The sequence below is a fragment of the Eptesicus fuscus genome, chromosome 12 (assembly GCF_027574615.1).
Source record: "Eptesicus fuscus isolate TK198812 chromosome 12, DD_ASM_mEF_20220401, whole genome shotgun sequence".
Classification (NCBI taxonomy): Eukaryota; Metazoa; Chordata; class Mammalia; order Chiroptera; family Vespertilionidae; genus Eptesicus; species Eptesicus fuscus.
Window position 1 is genome coordinate 66087018 of NC_072484.1, and position 19008 is coordinate 66106025.

General features: G+C 41.8%; 2 protein-coding genes across 2 annotated transcripts in view; one reads left to right on the plus strand and one right to left on the minus strand.

Moving 5' to 3' along the window:
* Window positions 1–12275, plus strand: part of RAB43 (RAB43, member RAS oncogene family) — a 57675-nt gene extending 45400 nt beyond the window's left edge. The window contains exon 3 of the mRNA XM_054723622.1: window positions 12180–12275. Within this exon, the coding sequence (XP_054579597.1) occupies window positions 12180–12201 (22 nt within the window). The 3' untranslated portion in view covers window positions 12202–12275. The remainder of the gene's footprint in view (window positions 1–12179) is intronic.
* ARFGEF2 (ADP ribosylation factor guanine nucleotide exchange factor 2) overlaps window positions 1–19008 on the minus strand; it is an 89583-nt gene that overhangs the window by 2003 nt on the left and 68572 nt on the right. Inside the window, exons 28-37 of the mRNA XM_008159199.3 lie at window positions 17909–18069; window positions 16366–16496; window positions 16093–16222; window positions 13494–13629; window positions 12303–12441; window positions 12142–12196; window positions 10324–10438; window positions 6748–6878; window positions 2205–2373; window positions 1060–1198 (exon numbers count right to left, since the gene is read on the minus strand). Of these exons, the coding sequence (XP_008157421.2) occupies window positions 1060–1198; window positions 2205–2373; window positions 6748–6878; window positions 10324–10438; window positions 12142–12196; window positions 12303–12441; window positions 13494–13629; window positions 16093–16222; window positions 16366–16496; window positions 17909–18069 (1306 nt within the window). The remainder of the gene's footprint in view (window positions 1–1059; window positions 1199–2204; window positions 2374–6747; window positions 6879–10323; window positions 10439–12141; window positions 12197–12302; window positions 12442–13493; window positions 13630–16092; window positions 16223–16365; window positions 16497–17908; window positions 18070–19008) is intronic.

Here is a 19008-nt window from a genome sequence, read left to right on the forward strand (position 1 = left end):
AGTATTCTATTATAGATTATACTGTAATTTAATTTAACAGTTGAGCTGTTTTAAATGTTTTCTTTTTATAAGTAAGCCAACAATTAATATTATGTGTGGGAATACTCATTTCTATATTTTAGAATTTTCTTAAGTAGATCCTGTCACAGTGGATTACTGACGCAAAGGAGTGAACATCTTTAGGTTCCTGATTTATAACGACACCTGATTTCCAGAAAGAGCCTGTCCGTACAGCCCGACCAGTAGTGCTGGAGAGCGAGTCTTCTCACAGGGATGCACAGGGGCAGCAGTGCACACGGCTGGCTTAAATCTTAAAGGTGTAAACGGAGCCAGGCCTGCACGGCGCAGCAGTTGAGTGTTGACCTATGAACTAGGTCACGGTCTGATTCGCGGTCAGGGCACATGGCTGGGTTGCAGGCTCAATCCCCAGTAGAGTGTGTGCAGGAGGCAGCTAATCAATGATTCTCTCTCATCATTGATTGATTTTTTCTGTATCTCTCTCCCTCTCCCTTCCTTTCAGAAATCAATAAAAATATATTAAAAAGAAAAAAGGTGTAAATGGAGGCTCCGACATAGCATCTTGCTCATAGTTGCCCAAGAAGCTGGATGGCGAAAATCTACTTTTTCTGTCTGGGGAGCTCTCAATGGCATTCCACTGTCTCCCCATAACCAAAGTAAGTGCATCGTGGCATTCGTATGATTCTAATCCATTCCTCTTGGAAAGAAGAAATGATAGGATGTTAGGGTTGACAGTGCTCGAAGGAGAACCTAGCAAGGACTTCACTCCAGCCCTGCTGACTGAGTGCAGGGCACTTTTCACTGCCCGTTTCTGTACCGGGAGAAAATGACAAATTAAAGAAATGCGGCCCTGCCATCTTCAGGGCATTAAGAAAAGTGAAAATGAAAAGTCACCAAAGAGAAGGAAAAAAAAAAGGAAAACAGTATGAAAGGACATCCGTGTATAGGTACTTTCCTCCTCCTCTTCTCAATTCATGGTATTGCGGTGGTGCATTTTGTGTGTCACAGATAAGAAATTTAACCAGAAACCAATTTTCTTACTTTAAGAGTCGCTGCTGTATTTCTTCCCAGGAATCCCTGCGGTTCTCATCGACATACATTCGAAACAGGATCCTCAGACAACAGGCCAGGCTGCTGGTTTCTTGTTTTAGAAGGTTGGGTTTAGACTTGCCTTTAAAACCTAGAGATCAGATAGTCACTGAAATTGTGCACATTCTAGGTTACTGCTGAAAAATCATCTGGGAATCTAATCTAATCTAGTAAAAAGTACCCAAACAGCTCACATTCTTTTTTTTTTTTTATTAAATGTTTTTATTGATTGTAGAGAGGGGGACAGCTTACATTCTTAATATGGCTCAATTGTGATACCAGGCAAAGGCAGTCCAGACAGCTCACCCGTGCTCTGTGTAAGACACACTTCGTTCTCACTGCCTGCTCTCTGCTCCCTTAGACTCTGCTCACTGGCTGGTGAAGCCATTTGTTTCAGCTTCTTAAGATTCTAGCACGTTGCAAGAATCTTCCCCCCACAAAGCATGGTTAAGAACACATTTTCTTAAACAAAGCAGTACCAATCAACCAGAGATGTGGAACCCACTCTCAGAGGCAAGACCTTAATATAGGCAAAGACAACACATCTAGATATTTTAAAGTCATAGAGAAAAATGAGATTTAAAAATTGTGAGTTAAAATAGGCATTTGGAGATTTAAGTAATGGTAATACAAAAATTACATAAAGTATCACTATTGTGCAAAATTAAAAAAATGAGCCTCTCACCATCACCCCAGGATTTATGTACATATTTTTGGAGGTGAGGAAGAGAATGGACCCCTAAAAGCTTCAGAAAATGTATGAATGCTTTGTTTCTCCTAGACTGCTATACTTATTATATCATCATATAACCACATAATTTTAATTTAATGTAAAATTTTTTTACTTACTACATCAATTCAATTCTCTTTCAACTTGTTTTTCCATCAAAAACTTACTGAGAATCTCTCACAAGCCAGGCAATATTCCTGGTACTGCGATAAAATCTATCCAGCAATTCCTTTCTTTCTCCCTCAAGCATGGAAACAGTTGGTAAGTTATTCCAGCTATGTGTACAATATCAGGATCTCCCAAAGGCTTTAAGGTTTTAGGGTGATGACCACTGTGGCTGCCTGTCCTATCTGCTGTGTGTCCTTACCTGCTCGCCATAGGACAGTTCGCTGCTCGTAATTGGAGTTGAAGGCTTTTGAGAACGAATGGGACTCCTGCAAGCAGTCCAACAGCTTGAAGAGGTGCTGGGAAGACATGCACTTGTACATGCCCTGATCCTCCGTCTCTATGTGGATGTCCGCATCCAGCGTGTCTTGCTAGAGAGGGCACAGAGAGCTAGGTAAGGAAGATGAAATGGTTTTGGACATGGTAATAGCTGATACAGGGAGTTATACTCTCCAAAAGTCCTATCCTCTGTGTAAGACAGACTGCATTCCTCAACACCCTGAACTATTTCCCATGTAGACTCTGCACACTGTCTGGTGAGAGAATATTGAGCTCTGGCACAGTGGTGGGCTTTGCTGGCCAATGTTTCAGTTTGGTCAGTATTGTCTTTATGGCATGAACACTGTATATTTCTCCAATTATTTCACTACAGGAGTGCATTGTTCTCTTTTTATTTTATAAAGAAATTGGAAAATGGCAAAATCAAACTGTAGTATATGTGACAGAAAGTATAAGTCTCAAAATATACTCCCTGAAAGACAGAAATTATTAAGCAAAGCCTAACTGGAATCTTTAGCTTCATCAGGTGATCAATGAACTTAACCATTTAACTGCCACACATCCAAAACGGAAACCCCTGCGTCTATAGACGCTTATAGTGAACAAAGGGTTAAGTTCAACAACTGTGTTTTCCAATGTGAAGAAAACAACACATAAAAACATGTGTGAAATGCTAGAAATTTTTATTGAACACGTTGCCTGAGATGTGAGATGTAATCAGGGATTTTATATCCCTTGAGCCTTCTTGGAATGGACCCCATCCTCCTCATAAGGAAGAGGTTACAAGAGGACAAAAGGGGCAGAGTTTGCAATACTCTCCAAACTGATCTATAGAGTCAACGTCTTATCAAAATCACAGCGACTTCTTTGCAGAAATTGACAAGCTGTCTTAAAATTCATATGAAATGCAAGTGACACAGAGTAGCCAAAATATCTTGAAAAAAGAAGAGCATTGGGGAGCTTGCTTCCTGGCAATGTCATCAGTTTGGCTCAAATAAACTCATATATATATAAAAAGCACAAAGTTTGAAGACTCATATTTTCCAATTTCAAAGCTCAATAAAAAGCTGCAGTAATCAAGACTGTGGTAACTGGCATAAAGGTAGACATAAAGATCCATGTAACAGAACTGAGAGTCCTTATAAATCTATCTATAATAATAAAAGCATAATATGCTAATTAGACTGGACAGCTGAACGACCTTCGGGACGTCCTTCCGGACGAAGCTGCTGCAGCAGCTGCGAGGGCCGAGCCCCTTGCACGAATTTCATGCATCGGGCCTCTAGTGTATATATAAAAGCCTAAGTGACTGTCCAACCGTCAGCTATGACGCACACTGACCATCAGAGGGCAGATGCTCCAACCAGTAGCTATGATGTGCACTGACCACCAGGAGGCAGACACTTAACGCAGGAGCTGCCAAGCGACAGCAACTTTGCAGAGTGCCCTCTCGCACTCCGGGACCCCTTGGGGAATGTTGGACTGCCAGTTTTGGCTCAATCCCCACAGGCCAGGCTGAGGGACTCCATCTGATGGAGGGGCCCTGTTCACGCCGCTGATGCCCTTCGAGCCCCGGTGCCGCCCCAGGTGCTGCTGGCCAGGAAGGGACTGCAGGAGGATGGCTCCAGGGCGTGTCTGACCCGTCTCGCCCAGTCCTGCCCTGCCGGTCACCTTCTAATTAATTTCCTTTCAATGTGCACAAATCCATGCACGGGCCTCTAGTATAAATATAAATTCTTATATTTATGGTCAAGTAATTTCCAAAATGGGTATCAGAATAATTCATTGGGGGAAAATAGTCTTTATAACAAACTAGAGGCCCGGTGCATGAATTCGTGCACTGGTGGGGTCCCTCAGCCTGGCCTGTGCCAGGGACTCCTCGGAGGATGTAGTAGTGTGCGAAGTGGCAGGCGGCTGGGGGGAGCCTGAGCCTGGGCTGGGCGCTGCTCCCGCTTATCCCAGCCCTGCGGAGGCTGACGTGGAGGTGAGATAGGCTTGTGCTGCCGCAGCTGTGCTTGCCAGTCATGAGCCAGGTGTCTGGTACCCGTCGGTCAGCTGAACGGAACTCCCACTGTGGGAGCACACTGACCACCAGGGGGCAGCTCCTGTGTTGAGCGTCTGCCCTCTAGTGGTCAGTGAGCACCATAGCAACCGGTCAAATGGTTGAGTGGTTGACCAGTCACTTAGGGTTTTATATATTTGGATGGTGCTAGGACAACTGGATATCCATGTGCAAAAGAATAAACATAACACCCCCATCTCCCATCATAAAGAAAAATTAACTCAAAACTGGATCTAAGACCTAAATAAAATGATAAAACTCTTTAAGAAAAAACATAGGCCTAAATCTTTGTGACCTTGAATAAGACTTTATATAGGAGAAAATACTTGCAAATATATGTCTGATAAGGGCCTAGTATCCAGAATATATAACAGTTCTTACAATTCAGTAATAAAAAGATAACCCTATTTAAAAATGGGCAAAGGATCTGAATAGACCTTTTCCCAAAGATATAATGCTCAATATCATCAGTCATTAAGGAAATGAAAAGCAAAACCACAGTGATACCACTTCACACCCACTGGGATGACCATAATAAATTTTTTAAAAGACAGTAACCACCATTGGTGAGGATGTGAAGAAACTGAAACCTTCATACACTGCTGGTGGGAATGTAAAACAGTGCAACTGCTTTGGAAACAGTCTGTCAATTCCTCAAAAAGGTAAACTTAGAGTTACCATATGACCCAGCAATTCCACTTCTAGATATATATTCAGGAGAATTAAAGACATACATCCACATGAAAAATTATACACAAATGCTCATAGCAGAATTATTCATAATAGCCAGACAATGGAAATAGCCCAAATGTCCATCAACTGATGAATGGATAAATGAAATGTGGTGTACAATGGAGTATTTTTCAGTCATATATATATATAATACATTTTTATTAATTTCAGAGAGGAAGGGAGAGGGAGAGATAGAAATATCACTGATGAGAGATAATCATTGATCGGCAGCCTCCTGCATGCCTCCCACTGGGGATCGAGCCCGCAACCCAGGCATGTGCCCCTGAATGGAATTGAACCCGGGACCCTTCAGTCCACAGGCCAACGCTCTATCCACTGAGCCAAACCAGCCAGGGCTATTCAGTCATATTTAATAATAATAAAGTACTGATACCAGCTGCAACATGAATGAACCTAGAAAATATTATGCTAAGTGAAAGAAGCCAGACACCAAAGCCCACATATTATATGATTCCATTAATATAAAATAACCAGGTTAGGCAAATCCATAGAGACAGATGTAGATTTGATTAGTGGTTAACAAGGGCTGGAGCCAGAAGGGAATGGAAAGTGGCTGCTAATGGTTAGGGCATTCCCTTTGGCAGTGACAAAAAATATTCTGGAATTAGACCATGGTGACATTTGTACAACTTTGTGAATATACTAAACCACTAAATTGTACACTTAAAAAATAAAAAAAACCAGCCTTTGAATCACAGATGTTTTGTTCATCAGTAATTATAGTACTTAATTAGGTGATTTCCCATATGCAACTATCTTGATTCTGGTTTCTCCTGAAAACTGGAAGACCGGCAAGACTTGCCTCCCCTACAGCAGCACCACTGGAGCTGGGCGTGGCTCCGGCTCCAACTAGCCTGGAGCTCTCCGTCAGCCCCACCCAGTCTGCCGCAAGCACTCACAGCATCTGCTAGCCCCTGAGGCACTTAAGTTTGAAACCCAAGGTATAAGGTTACTGTCCATATTTTGGACACTCAATTCTCTATTTCCAAGAATACTGGTGTGCACAGAAGATTGTATATGTAAAACAAAACGTGAACTTTCTCAAGGAAAAACTGGTATTATTATCCACATATGTTTCCCTCTCAGTTATCTGTGGTTAAATTATATACCAATTATGAGAAGTAGTCCTGTGATTAATAACATTCAAGGTGGGGATGGCATCTGAGCAGTGGTATGCTGATAAATTGGCTCTCTGGGGAATAAAAAGAAAAAGAAGCCCTGATGTTTAGTATTTGCTGATTTTTGTGGTGTAAATACTTCCATCACGGCCAATTTGAAGCTACCATTATTATAATTTAAAAAAAATATTATCATTGATTTCAGAGAGGAAGGGAGAGGGAGAGATAGAAACATCAGTGATGAGAGAGAATCATTGACTGGCTGCCTCCTGCAAGCCCCCAACTGGGGAGCGAGCCCACAACCCAGGCATGTGCCCTTGACCAGAACTGAACCCAAGACCCTTCAATCCACAGGCCGATGCTCTATCCACTGAGCCAAACCGGCGAGGGCCATATGATGTTGAACATGGGGTTGGGAAAAGACGAGCATGATGGGCCCTTGCAAACCAGTACCAGCTGGTTCCAGCACACCACTGCACCTGCACAACTTCCCCACGGGCAAGGATGCCCTTCTCGAGGCCTGCTTTCATTACCTGGGCAGCAACCATGTGCTCTGCATCTTCTTTTTTGCTCGTTGCCGGGTAGAACACGATGTTGTCAATGGCCTGTATCAGTTCCAACTGGACCACGCACTTGATGAGGAGGCTGGCAAACAGTTTCTGATCTATATTAGATGATAAAGGTTAACCCTAATAATGATTCAGCCAGTACTGGATAAATATTCACTGAGCTCCTACTATGTGCCAGGCAGTTCTTGATGCTGTGGCCTAACAATGAATAAGCAAGATAAAAATCCCTGCTCCCGTGGCAGACACAGACAACAAACAAGGTATTTAAGTGTATGATAGAGTATGTCAAACAATGAAGACATATGTAGGGGTGGGGATAAGGTAAGGACGGTGTCAGGATTGGTTTGAAAACTTAACCCTTTGCACTTGCTTGCTTTTTTTTTTTTTTTCTTTTTTTTTTTTTTTGTGGTTTTTTTTTTTTTTTTTTTTTTATATTTTATTGATTTTTTACAGCGAGGAAGAGAGAGGGATAGAGAGTTAGAAACATCGATGATAGAGAAACATCGATCAGCTGCCTCTTGCACACCCCCTACTGGGGATGTGCCTGCAACCAAGGTACATGCCCTTGACCGGAATCGAACCTGGAACCTTTCAGTCCGCAGGCCGACGCTCTATCCACTGAGCCAAACCGGTTTCGGCTTGCTTGCTTTTTTCTCAAGCTGCTACCGATGCTAACCGTGTCGAGTCACACTCGACATCCGAGTGCAAAAGGTTAAGCCATGTGGTCAGGAAAGGCCTCTCTGAAAATGTAGTATCTGACCAAAGACCAAGACTTGAAGAAGGAGAGGAGTCAGCTATGAAAGTCCAGTATCCTCCAGTCACCGTGTGGGCCACTTCCACAGAGCAGCTCAGGACTGTGCCCTAGACACAGGAGGCCAGACTCTCCAAAGAGGTAGAATCTGGGTCTTGAGGGGTGGGGCTCATGTAAGTTCTTCGTTCTGGATCACTTTCTGTCTGCCCTGGAGGCAGGACTGCTTTCTGCATTTCCTACTTCTGAATCCCTCAAGGAAGAAGTGTACGCCTTCTGGTGGTTATCCATCTTTGATTAGTTAGTAATTCTTTATGTTGAATTTTCCTTGTCCAAATTACTGGTGGGGTTTCTGCCCATTGACTAGACCAGTGATGGGCAACCTTTTGAGCTTGGTGTGTCAAACTTCGCCAAAAAACTGAGCATAACTTGGGTAGTGTGTCACTTTGAAGAAAAAACATTATTTCGCAAATGTTTCATCCTCAGGAGCAGCAAATATTTCATCCTCGGCATGCGGCCGCCTCAGAATTGAACCTGGGACCTTTCAGTGCTGACACGCGTGTCATAGGTTCGCCATCACTGGACTAGACTCTGACTAGTGTTGCAGCCATCTTTTCTTCTAAATTCCTGGGCTCGGGCAGCCTATGTCAGGCACTTCATAGGTGTTAACTGACTTAACTACAGTAAAAGTATAGATTTCTATTCAACTTATTGTTATAGAATCAGAATATGGAAAACACTAAATGAAGTGTTTAGTGACAGCAAATAAGGAGGATGGGTCATCTTCAAGATTTTGAAAGTGGCTATGAAATTATTTAAGATCTCCATGCAGAATTCACTTTAATTAAAAAGGAATACAGTGGAGTTGCAATGCTGTAACGTACACCAATTCCATTATGCTTCTTTGACCAAGGAAAGAAAACAATACAAGCCGTGTAAGAGATTCTCCTGCTGCTCTGCTCACTGAGCGGAAGCCCAGAAGGGAGGCTGAGATGGGAGCCTGGGAGGAACCAACACTGCTCCTTGGAGGGACGGCAGGGACTCGAGTCCCAGGAGTCTCTCAGGGTATAGAGGTTTTGCTGCACTGACAGTGGTTCTGCACTTGCTCCCCATCCACAAGCCAGTCCTTCACCTGGAGTTGATGAGGCAACAGTGCTCATGCTCTCAGGGACACGGGGGACCTGGCTGTGCTGCAGTTACTGGGAACAGTGCGTCAGTCTCCAGCATGGTGCCTTCGTAATGCATTTCAAGGGGGGTTAGTTTTAATGCTTTCAAAAGATAATGAACACGTGGCTTTGTCCGCTGTGCTGTTCAGAAGTTAATGGCAATGCTAACACCTACAGCCTGGCATGTTGAGAAGAGGGTGGGTATGTTAGGAAGAAACACAATGGGGCACGTAACTTTAAAAAGAGCAGACTCACATCAGAACAGTTCTGATTTCTCAGTTAGCCAAAGTGTGCCTGAATCACAACTCTACTACATATTGCAGGTCATGCCATGGGTCGGAGTCCCAGGCCACTCAATGTAGTTTTACCACCTCAGAGGACGAGCATAAGGGTCACACACATGAAACACACTGTACAGTGCCTGGCTCATAACAACTGGTATACCTATTTTTAAAAAAATGACAGACAGCAAAAAACACCAGAAGCAACACCATAAGATACAAATTGGTAAAAGTAATTTGAAGCTAATATCCAGAAAAGGGATCTCTAGCACATAAAGAGCTCCTCCAAACAAAACAAAAAAAAAAAAAAAAAGAGCAACAATCAATACAAAATGAGCAAAGATTATGAACAGATAGTTCATAGAAAATAGAACTGGTTCTTAAACACATTAAAAAATGGCTCAGTCTCACTCATTAAAAAGCTGCAAATTAAAATGACTTCAAATATACCAAATATCACCTAGGTGTTTCCAGAGATCATGTAAACAGGTATAACCTTAATGGGCAGCAATCTGGATTTATCTGACAAAATGGCAAATGCACTTATTAGTTAATCCAGCAATCCAATGACTAGGAATTTGGGCCATATGGTAACATAAATTCATAAATGATACACGCTAGGTGATTCATGCAGTACTGACTGTAACAAAAAAATAGTGGGAATAATACACATGTCTTTTAGTAGGGACTCAATTACACAAATAACATCTACAGCCTGGAATAATATACAATAGTGTAAAAGAATGTGAAAGCTATTTAGGTACTGATTTTGAATGAGCTCTAAGATATATTAAGTGAAAAAATAATCATAGCCTTCTACAATTTGCATCAAGAGGAGATAATTGATATATGTGTATATACAGTATCTATATGTACATATAGTATACGTATGTATCTGTATCTGTCTGTCTATGTGTACATACGTATTTGTGGGTTATGGATATGCACTTCTTGCATATGAACAAATGTCTCTGGAAAGGCACCTAAGAAACGGGTGGCATTGTTGGCCAGACAGGAAGGAACTGGCAGACTGAGGCACAGCGTGGAAAGGCTTATCATGTTTACCCTTTTGTGCCTTCTGAATATCTGAACCAGGGCTCCTCAAACTTTTTAAACAGGGGGCCAGTTTACTGTCCCTCAGACCATTGGAGGGCCGGACTATAGTTTAAAAAAAACTATGAACAAATTCCTATGCACACTGCACATATCTTATTTTGAAGTAAAAAAACAAAACGGCAAAAACACCCGCATGTGGCCCGCGGGCTGTAGTTTGAGGACGCCTGATCTGAACCATGTCAATGTGTTACCTACTTAAAATAATTAAAAAATAAAAAAGTGGCCTTACTTGCATATGGTCTCCCTTTCCAGCTCTCATCGGTGGGGTTAGAGAGCTGGCTCTGGCCTCTCTCAGAGGCATTTTTATCCATGCTGCTTAGCGACTGGCGGTCCAGATCCACATCCTAAAAGTAAACCAGAGAGAAATACAACGGTCACTTCTCTTCATCTGTAATTCAGCACCTGGGCAGAGCAGTGCCTGTTTTAACACTGGGGCTCAACTTAAATGTAAGTGTCTTGCTCAGCTTGAAGTACAATTACACTGCATGCATAAGGTGACACTTCTCAGAGGCTGCACAGGAGAGATTACGGATTTCAATGATTTTTTCCCTCCATTAAAACTTCATATTTTCTCGTTCCAATTTAGAGGGCATTTCTCGACATATGATTTAACAATGAGCATGACCAAATTTTAATGAGATCAAATTAAAAAGTAAACTAGTGTAACAGCTCGCCTTTTTCCCTTTCTATTGACTACAGAAGAAGACAGAGTTTAATAGTTACGTATAGTGTCCTGGGGATACTAGATTTATTGGGGGGATTACTTTGTAAGTTACATGTGTCTAACCACTATGCTATATACCCAAAACTACTATTATATTGTATATGTCAACCGTAATTGAAAAAAGAGTGATAAAATAAAAAAAACCACACACACACAAAAACCACCAGAAAGTTTAAATAATGGGCTTCATTGTTAAGTAGCTGTATCCCAAATGCCTTTTGAAATCTAATGCCCTTTTTGTTATTTGGGAATAGATGTTAATATTACAAACACTGCCCGGCCGGTGTGGCTGAATGGCTGAGTGTTGACCCATGAACCAGGAGGTCACGGTTCGATTTTTTGGTCAGGGAACATGCCCGGGTTGCGGGCTCGATTGTGTGTGTGTGTGTGTGTGTGTGTGTGTGTGTGTGTGTGTATGCGTGGTCCAGGAGGCAGCTGATCGATGATTCTCATCATTGATGTTTCTCTCTCTCTCTCTCTTCTTTCCTCTCTGAAGTCAATATAAAAACACATTTAAAACAAATTACAAACACTTGTAAAATACTTGTAAACCAAAGTATTTTAAAGTGGGACTCGAATTAGAACTTTATGTAGCTGCACACAAAAAACAACTACTACTTCGTAGTCGGTATAACTTCTGTTTTACAGCTAATGTATTGTTAACATTTAGTAAGTGCCAACACGCTGCAGCTGATACTCCAATTAGTCCTTGCTCAGTTGGAAAGTCAGGTATGAAAGTATGGCATGTACAGAACATGTTTTCTATATAAATGATTAATTCTGAAAACAAACAAACAAACAACCCCCCCCCCCCAAAACAACAACAACACAACAACAACTACTACTTCATTGGTGGAGAGAAAAAGTATTCTTTATTTAGGAGGATAATAAACAAAGATAATTACACTAAAGTATTTATAACAGTGAAGTACGGGAACTGACCTGTCCAACAAGGGAGAATTCATTAAATAAATTATAATAATGTGCAGCTACTGAAAAGGCTGTTCTCAGAGAATATTTAAAAATATGGGAAAATGCTCACAATGTTAATACATTATGTGCCAAGTAAGCCAAATTTCAAATATGTGGGTTACGTGAGTGCAGTCACATAAAGAAAAAACTAGAAATTTTTTGTGTTTCTTATTGAGGTGACTTATTTTCGTAATATTTTTTTACACTTTCGAAAAACTGTGTTAATGAACATATATCGTTTTTAGATCTTATAACCATTTTAACTCACTTCCCATCAGGAAAGCATTAACTCTTTGGGCTGCTAAATCTTTTACTATAAAATGAGAAAAGAGAACCAAAAAGAAATCTTACCAAATGTTTTTCTGATGAGTCTTCCTCCATTCCTACAGGCCTCCACGTCAGCAAACTTGAGAAAATGCAAGAGAAGGAAAAGGATCACTTGAAAGGCAACGCAGAGCTCCAAGACTCCACTGAACACACACACAAATAATGATAATCACACTGACACTTACACGTGTGGGATGGTTGTTTTGAAAATATCCATCATACAACTGCACGTTTTATCCCAGACATCAGGACTGAATTTCTCCCCATTGGATATTACTAAGTTTTCTAAGCAATTTGTACCTGATCGAGCCAATTGCTCATTGTCTGCAAAATAAAATAATATCTATCATTAAACTTAAACTGCCCTTGGACAACCAGATTGCTGATGCTTCATGTTGTGAAGTGGAGACTACGCCATTGGTGGGTTTATAGGCTTTTAATTAATGCAGCATTGCTACAGATAGTATTAACATTTTTATAGTTCAAGTGGGGGAGAAATTATTTCTCATAGCTTTACTGCTAGGGATCGGAAGAAGGTCAACATTTTGTTACCTAATTAACTGGCTTCTTGCATCAGAAATGGTAAAAAAAGATGGAAAATATCCGAACAGTGTTTTTAAAAATGTAGTCAAACTCTGTTTTTCCAATTTTTGCCATATCACTATCAACTGCTTTATCATTTATTTTAAAACTGAATCACTTTTTGAAAAGCTTAAATTAAGCCTCATCTTACGAAGCCAAAACTATCTAATGCATCCAGATCTAATATGCTATGTGGGTATTTTTCCTAATACACACTAAAATAAACACCTAAGTACTAAAACAAAAAATGTCCATCGATGAAGCTATTGATCTTGACTCCCACAATACATTTAAAAAACATTGTATCATAGAAAATTGTAAACAGACAAAAATAGAACAAAATAGTATAACTTACAAAAAGGAACATCTTTTAAAATATAACTACAGACCACCTTAAAGAAATATAAACTGACTTGGTTGAGAGATTATTTTTATGTCCTAATTAAAATTTTAAAAATACATTTTCACCAATTAACTTAGGGGTGGGGAACATCCAGCTCGAGGGCCGCCTAAGGCTGGGAAAATCATTTGGTCGGGCCCTGCCAAGGCATTAGGGTGAGTTATTAAATGTTTGACCAAATATAGCAGTTAATTTTTAAGCTGATAATTGTGTATGGCCTGCAAATGATGTTATAAATATCCAAATGGCCCTTGGCAGAAAAAAGGTTCCCCACCCTTGAATTAAATGATATAGTGTACTCCTTGGCATTATAGCCATGCTTTTATATGAGGAAAAAATTAGTCTATCATAAAGGACTATGTCAAGATAAATGATGCCTAGAGACATAGAATACCTTGTTTTACACACCACTGCAACTGTGCAAATACATCAGAAAGAAGAACTTCATTCAAAGCTTCATAAAACTGGGTAAATACGTCACAAATAGCATAAAGTGCGTGATTACAAGTTGTTGTCATCCACTCAGATTTCTGGAAAAACAGTACAAAGATAATGTTTAAAGACCACTCTGTCCCATACATCACTGACAAACAATTCTGAAAAGCAATCTAGCATTGTGTATCAACAGTCATATCAGTTCACATCCACTGGTGCAGTAACACTTCTAGGAATGAACCCTAAAGAAATAACCAAAGATTTGTGGGTGAGCTTTATGTTTATCACACTGGTATTTATACACTGTAAACACAAATACAAACTAATGTCCAGCAATGTGCGATTAAATTGAGTACATCCATTTGACAGAACATTAAAGTCAAAGTGTTATTTACAAAAACTTTTAATTATTTGGAAAAAATGAATATAAGGTTATGCTAAATACACCATACATCAAAAATTTAAATATTAAAAATGAGTAAATAGGCATCTTTCAAAGAAGATATAAAAATGGCCAACAGCCTCAGGGCAAGGTAGTCAACATCACTAAACATTAGGGAAATAAAAATCAAAACCACAATGAGATGTCTCCTCACAGCTGTTAGAATGGCATTCATCAAAAAGACAAGAGGTAAATGCTGGAGAGGATGTGGGAAAAAGAGAACACTTGTGTACTGTTGGTGGACTGTAAATTGGTACAGCCACTATGAAAAACAGTATGGAGGTTCCTAAAAAAAAAAAAAAAAAAAAAAATAGAACTACCATATGATCCAATAAATTCTACTTCTGGATATATATCCGAAAAAAGTATGTTGAAGAAATATCTAGCCCTGACTGGTTGTTCAGTGGTTAGAGAGTTGGCCTATGGATCGAAGGGTACCAAGTCTGATTTCCAGTCAAGGGCACAGAACTCTGTTGTGGGTTTGATCCCTGGCCCTGGTCGGGGTGGGTGCGTGCAGGAGGCAACCAGTAGATGTGTCACTCTCACATCTCTGGCCTATAAATTAATGATTAAATAAATTACGAAGAGCTGGAGTGGGTACGGGGAAGCGGTAACACGCATGCATTGCTGGCAGAAGTGTGAAGAGCTGTAAGTGTATTTGGAGGCCAACTAGAAGTATGTATCAAAAGCCTCAGTGATGTGCAAGCCCCAAACCTGGCAGGCAGACCACTTCTAAAAGCAAACAGTAGCTGCAAAAGTGTTCATTTCATTGCTGTCTAAAGGAAAACTAGAAACCATTCTCCATGGACTATGGAACATCCACAGATAGGAATGTTTTGCAGTCCCTAAAAACGTTGTGGAGGACAAGTTGTGGTTGTAGGAAAACACACATTAAGTTAAAAAAGCAGTTCCCCCTATATGATAGGATGCCATTTTTGTTAAAAAAAGAAAAGTGTATAACACACACACACACACACACACACACACACACACACACACACGGCATATCTGAAGGGGTTAACAGTGGTAACTTGTGGAAGTTTTGAACCGTGGGTGCTTAAATTTTTTCTTTGCTTTTCTGTTTTCCAATTTGTTTTATAATGAAGAAAAAATTTAGTTATTTTAATATAAGATTAGAAAACTGTATCTATACTATGACCGGGTCCATTCGCAACCTTATTTAATCTATATAAAAGACAGAGGGAAACTTGCCAAAACATTAACTAATTTCACAATGATTTTAAATGATGAGTTTTTGTGTTCTTTTTAAAAAAATATATATTTTATTGATTTTTTACAGAGAGGAAGGGAGAAGGATAGAGAGTTAGAAACATCGACGAGAGAGAAACATCAATCAGCTGTCTCCTGCACACCACCCCCCCCCCCCCCCGCCACTGGGGATGTGCCCGCAACCAAGTACATGCCCTTGACCGGAATTGAACCTGGGACCTTTCAGTCTGCAGGCCGATGCTCTATCCACTGAGCCAAACCGGCTTCGGCAGTTTTTTGTATTTTTAATATTCCATATTAAACATATGTTCCTTCTATATCAGAGGGAGGGAGGGAATGCTGTTCCTAAAAGAAGGTAAAGAAGTTACTCTTTCATCTTAAAATCTTGAGCTGGAATGCCTTCTCCTCAGCCCTCTACCTCCAGGGGAGAAATAACAAAGACAACTAGAAACATCTCACATCTTTTTCAAAACGGCCTAAAGTTTGCTGACATCATCTGACTGCAACTTCATATTAAAAATCCTTTTAAGTGTGTGTTTGAATGGACAGAGTCACTCCACTTTTTACTGACTGTTCCGAAGTTGTCAAGTGAACCAGTCAGGTGCCCTGCCGATCTGGCAGGTCCGATGCCTCAGGGCCAAAAAGGCAGAGCGTGGGGATTAAGTTCCTCTCACTCGTCCTCAGACAGGGAGGGCTTCTTGTATTAGTTGATATTGGTAGAAGAGTGCCAGGAAGGCTGTTTCCATTTTTAAAACACATCAAACATATCTCAAGTGGCTCAGTATTTAAGACTTCCACGGAGATGAGGACACAACCCCGAGGCAGACACAGGCCAGAGAGGCTTGTCTCCCATCTCATCCTGGGCTGTGCTTTAGTCATCACCTACCTCCGACTGCTGCTCCGGGAGTTTCATATTATCAAAAATCCTGAACACAATTCTGAACAGGTCCTGCCACCAGTGCTTTTCAAAGGTGTGGCCATAGCTCTTCATGATCTCGAACATGACCGTGAGTCCTCTGCAGGAAACAAAACCGGGAGCAGAGGGAAGGGGGCGGGGGAAGAGAACAGCAGAGAAGGGAGTGGGAGAACATGGGTCAGGTGAGCAGGTGACTGAGGCTCATTCAGTGATGGGAGGGGCACCGCCCTGGGACACAGTTACCTTGTCCGCACATCTAGCTTGCACCTATTGATGATGCAGGAGAGCTCAAACAGAATGGGGAACCAGCCTCGGACCCAGACTCTGTCACCAGGAGCCACATTCATGTCATCGCTTGTGTATTCTTGTAGAACCTACAATGAAAGTCACCTCTCAGGTACAGACTATGCAAGCAAAAGGAAGGAAATGAAAGGGAACTACACAGGGAGGAAGGCCTCACACATGTCCTCTCCTAAAAATATCCATTCAGGAAGGGATGCTGCAAAATCTTAGGTCTTTCTGGAATGTTACTACAGTACTTAAAATATGACTTAAAATAATAGCAGCAACAGTTACTATTTCTGAATGCTTATTATGGGCCAGGGACTGTGAAAGTGCTCTACATGGTTTAATAATTCTCAATGATTCCGAGAGGCAGGGAAAAAATAATGGTCCCATTTTACAGATGAGTCAACTGAGGCACTAAGAGGTTAAGTAAGCTGCCCAAGGTCATGCAGCTAAGAGCTGGCAGTCTTTCCATAGTCTGGATGTGAAGCCCTATCTCTAGGATTTCCAGCCCTCTGCTCTGTAACCACTCTTAAAGTGGCATTGTTTGTTGTAAAGGAATTTATCAACTCTGGTTACCTAACATTAGGCAATTTCTCTCTGTGCTTCAGTTAACTCCCTTGTACAATGGGGATATATAACTACCCACCTAGTAGGTCTGCTTTGGAGATTAAATAAATCAACACACAGTACCTAGAATGGTGCCTGGCATGTAGTAAGTGCTCAGCTAACAGTGGCTCTCATTATCATCATCATCTTCATGAGCTGTTGTGGGGACCAAGCATGTCATCTCAGGGGCTTACAGTTCTGTAAAGAATGCCTGAGACGAGATCTAGCCACCTTAGTTTATGTTTGTTTCCACCCAATTTCAGTGTTTTGAGATTGTCATTTAAACCAAGCAGGCCTCCTTAGATAGGTGAGACATAATAGAAAAACCCAAAATATTTCCAGGAGATAACAAAAGGTGATTTTTCAATGTGACTTCCCAGCCATGTCACAATGGCATAATGTCATTTCCTAAAAGGGAGGTTTATTTTCCTTCAAATAGAAAGGTCTAGCTCAGTGGTCGGCAAACTCATTAGTCAACAGAGCCCAATATCAACAGTACAACAATTGAAATTTCTTTTGAGAGCCAAATTTTTTAAACTTAAACTTCTTCTAACGCCACTTCTTCAAAATAGACTTGCCCAGGCCGTGGTATTTTGTGGAAGAGCCACACTCAAGGGACCAAAGAGCCACATGTGGCTCGTGAGCCGCAGTTTGCCGACCACGGGTCTAGCTTGTTCAGCTTTGCGAAAATTCAAAGCTAAAATACTATTATTGTCTACAAAATAATTTGCAGGATACCAAACAAAAGTTCAGTTGAATAAAATAATTTCATAAATACAAAATGCAGAAAAGGTATAACCCCTACAATGGAAAGCTTTGTCAGGAGTGAAGGTTTTGGCCCCACAACTCCTTCCCCTCACCGCCCATATGAGTGAGGAAAGGAGAAATGTACCCGAGGCCTCTCGGAGACGTATTTGGCACAGAAACGGATGAGCCGGATGGCTTCCATGCTGGTGTCAGGGAAAGCGGCGTTGCAGGCAAACTCCGATAAGCACTTGACAGCATCCTGAAAGGAGTCGATGGCTGCAGGGAAATGGTGCTGGAAAATAGTTGCTGGGGAGACAAAGGCACATAAAAAAAAATAAGACCAGGATTTAGAAATGGGGATTAGACACACACACATACACACACCCCAGTGAAAATCTAAGAAAAGCATGCCAGTATTTCTGTAAGACAATGCTTCTTAGTCAATTATTCAGGAATAAGTGCCCTGGGTACAATTAGGGCCAAACTGGTTCCTGAGCTCAAACAATGACATAAAGACCCCAAAAATCATTCATTCAACAAACATTTGTGTGTCAACTATGTGCAAAGCATGGTTATGGGCCCTGGAGACAAAGAGATGATGAATGAAACTTGCTGCCTCAGGGTGCTCATGCTCCAATGGGCAAGACAGACAACAACACCTAAGTCAATTCCTATATAATCCTATAATAAAGAGGCAATATGCAAACTGACCATCATTCCAACACACAAGATGGCCACCACAAGATGGCTGGCAGGGGAGGGCTGTTGTGGGCGATCAGGCCAGCAGGGGAGGGCAGTTGAGAGGGACCAGGTCTCAGAGGGAGGGCAGTTGGGGCGATCAGGCCTGCAGGGGAGGGCAATTAGGGGTGACCGGGCTGGCAGAGGAGGGCAGTTGGGGGCGACCAGGATTGCAGGGGAGGATAGCTGGGGGGGGGACCCAGGCCTACAGGGAAGGGCAGTTTGGGGGGGACCAGGCCTACAGGGAGGGCAGTTAGGGGCAACCAGGTCAGTAGGGGAGGGCAGTTGGGGGCGACCAGGCCTGCAGGGGAGGGCAGTTGCGGGGGACCAGACCTGCAGAGGAGGGCAGTTGGAGGCAACCAGGCTTGCAGGGGAGGGTCAGTTGGGGGGGATCAAGCTTGCAGGGGGGGATCAAGCCTGCAGGGGAGAGCAGTTGGGAGCAACCAGGCCTGCAGGGGCGGGCAGTTAGGGGTGATCAGGCCTGCAGGGGAGGGCAGTTGGGGGCAA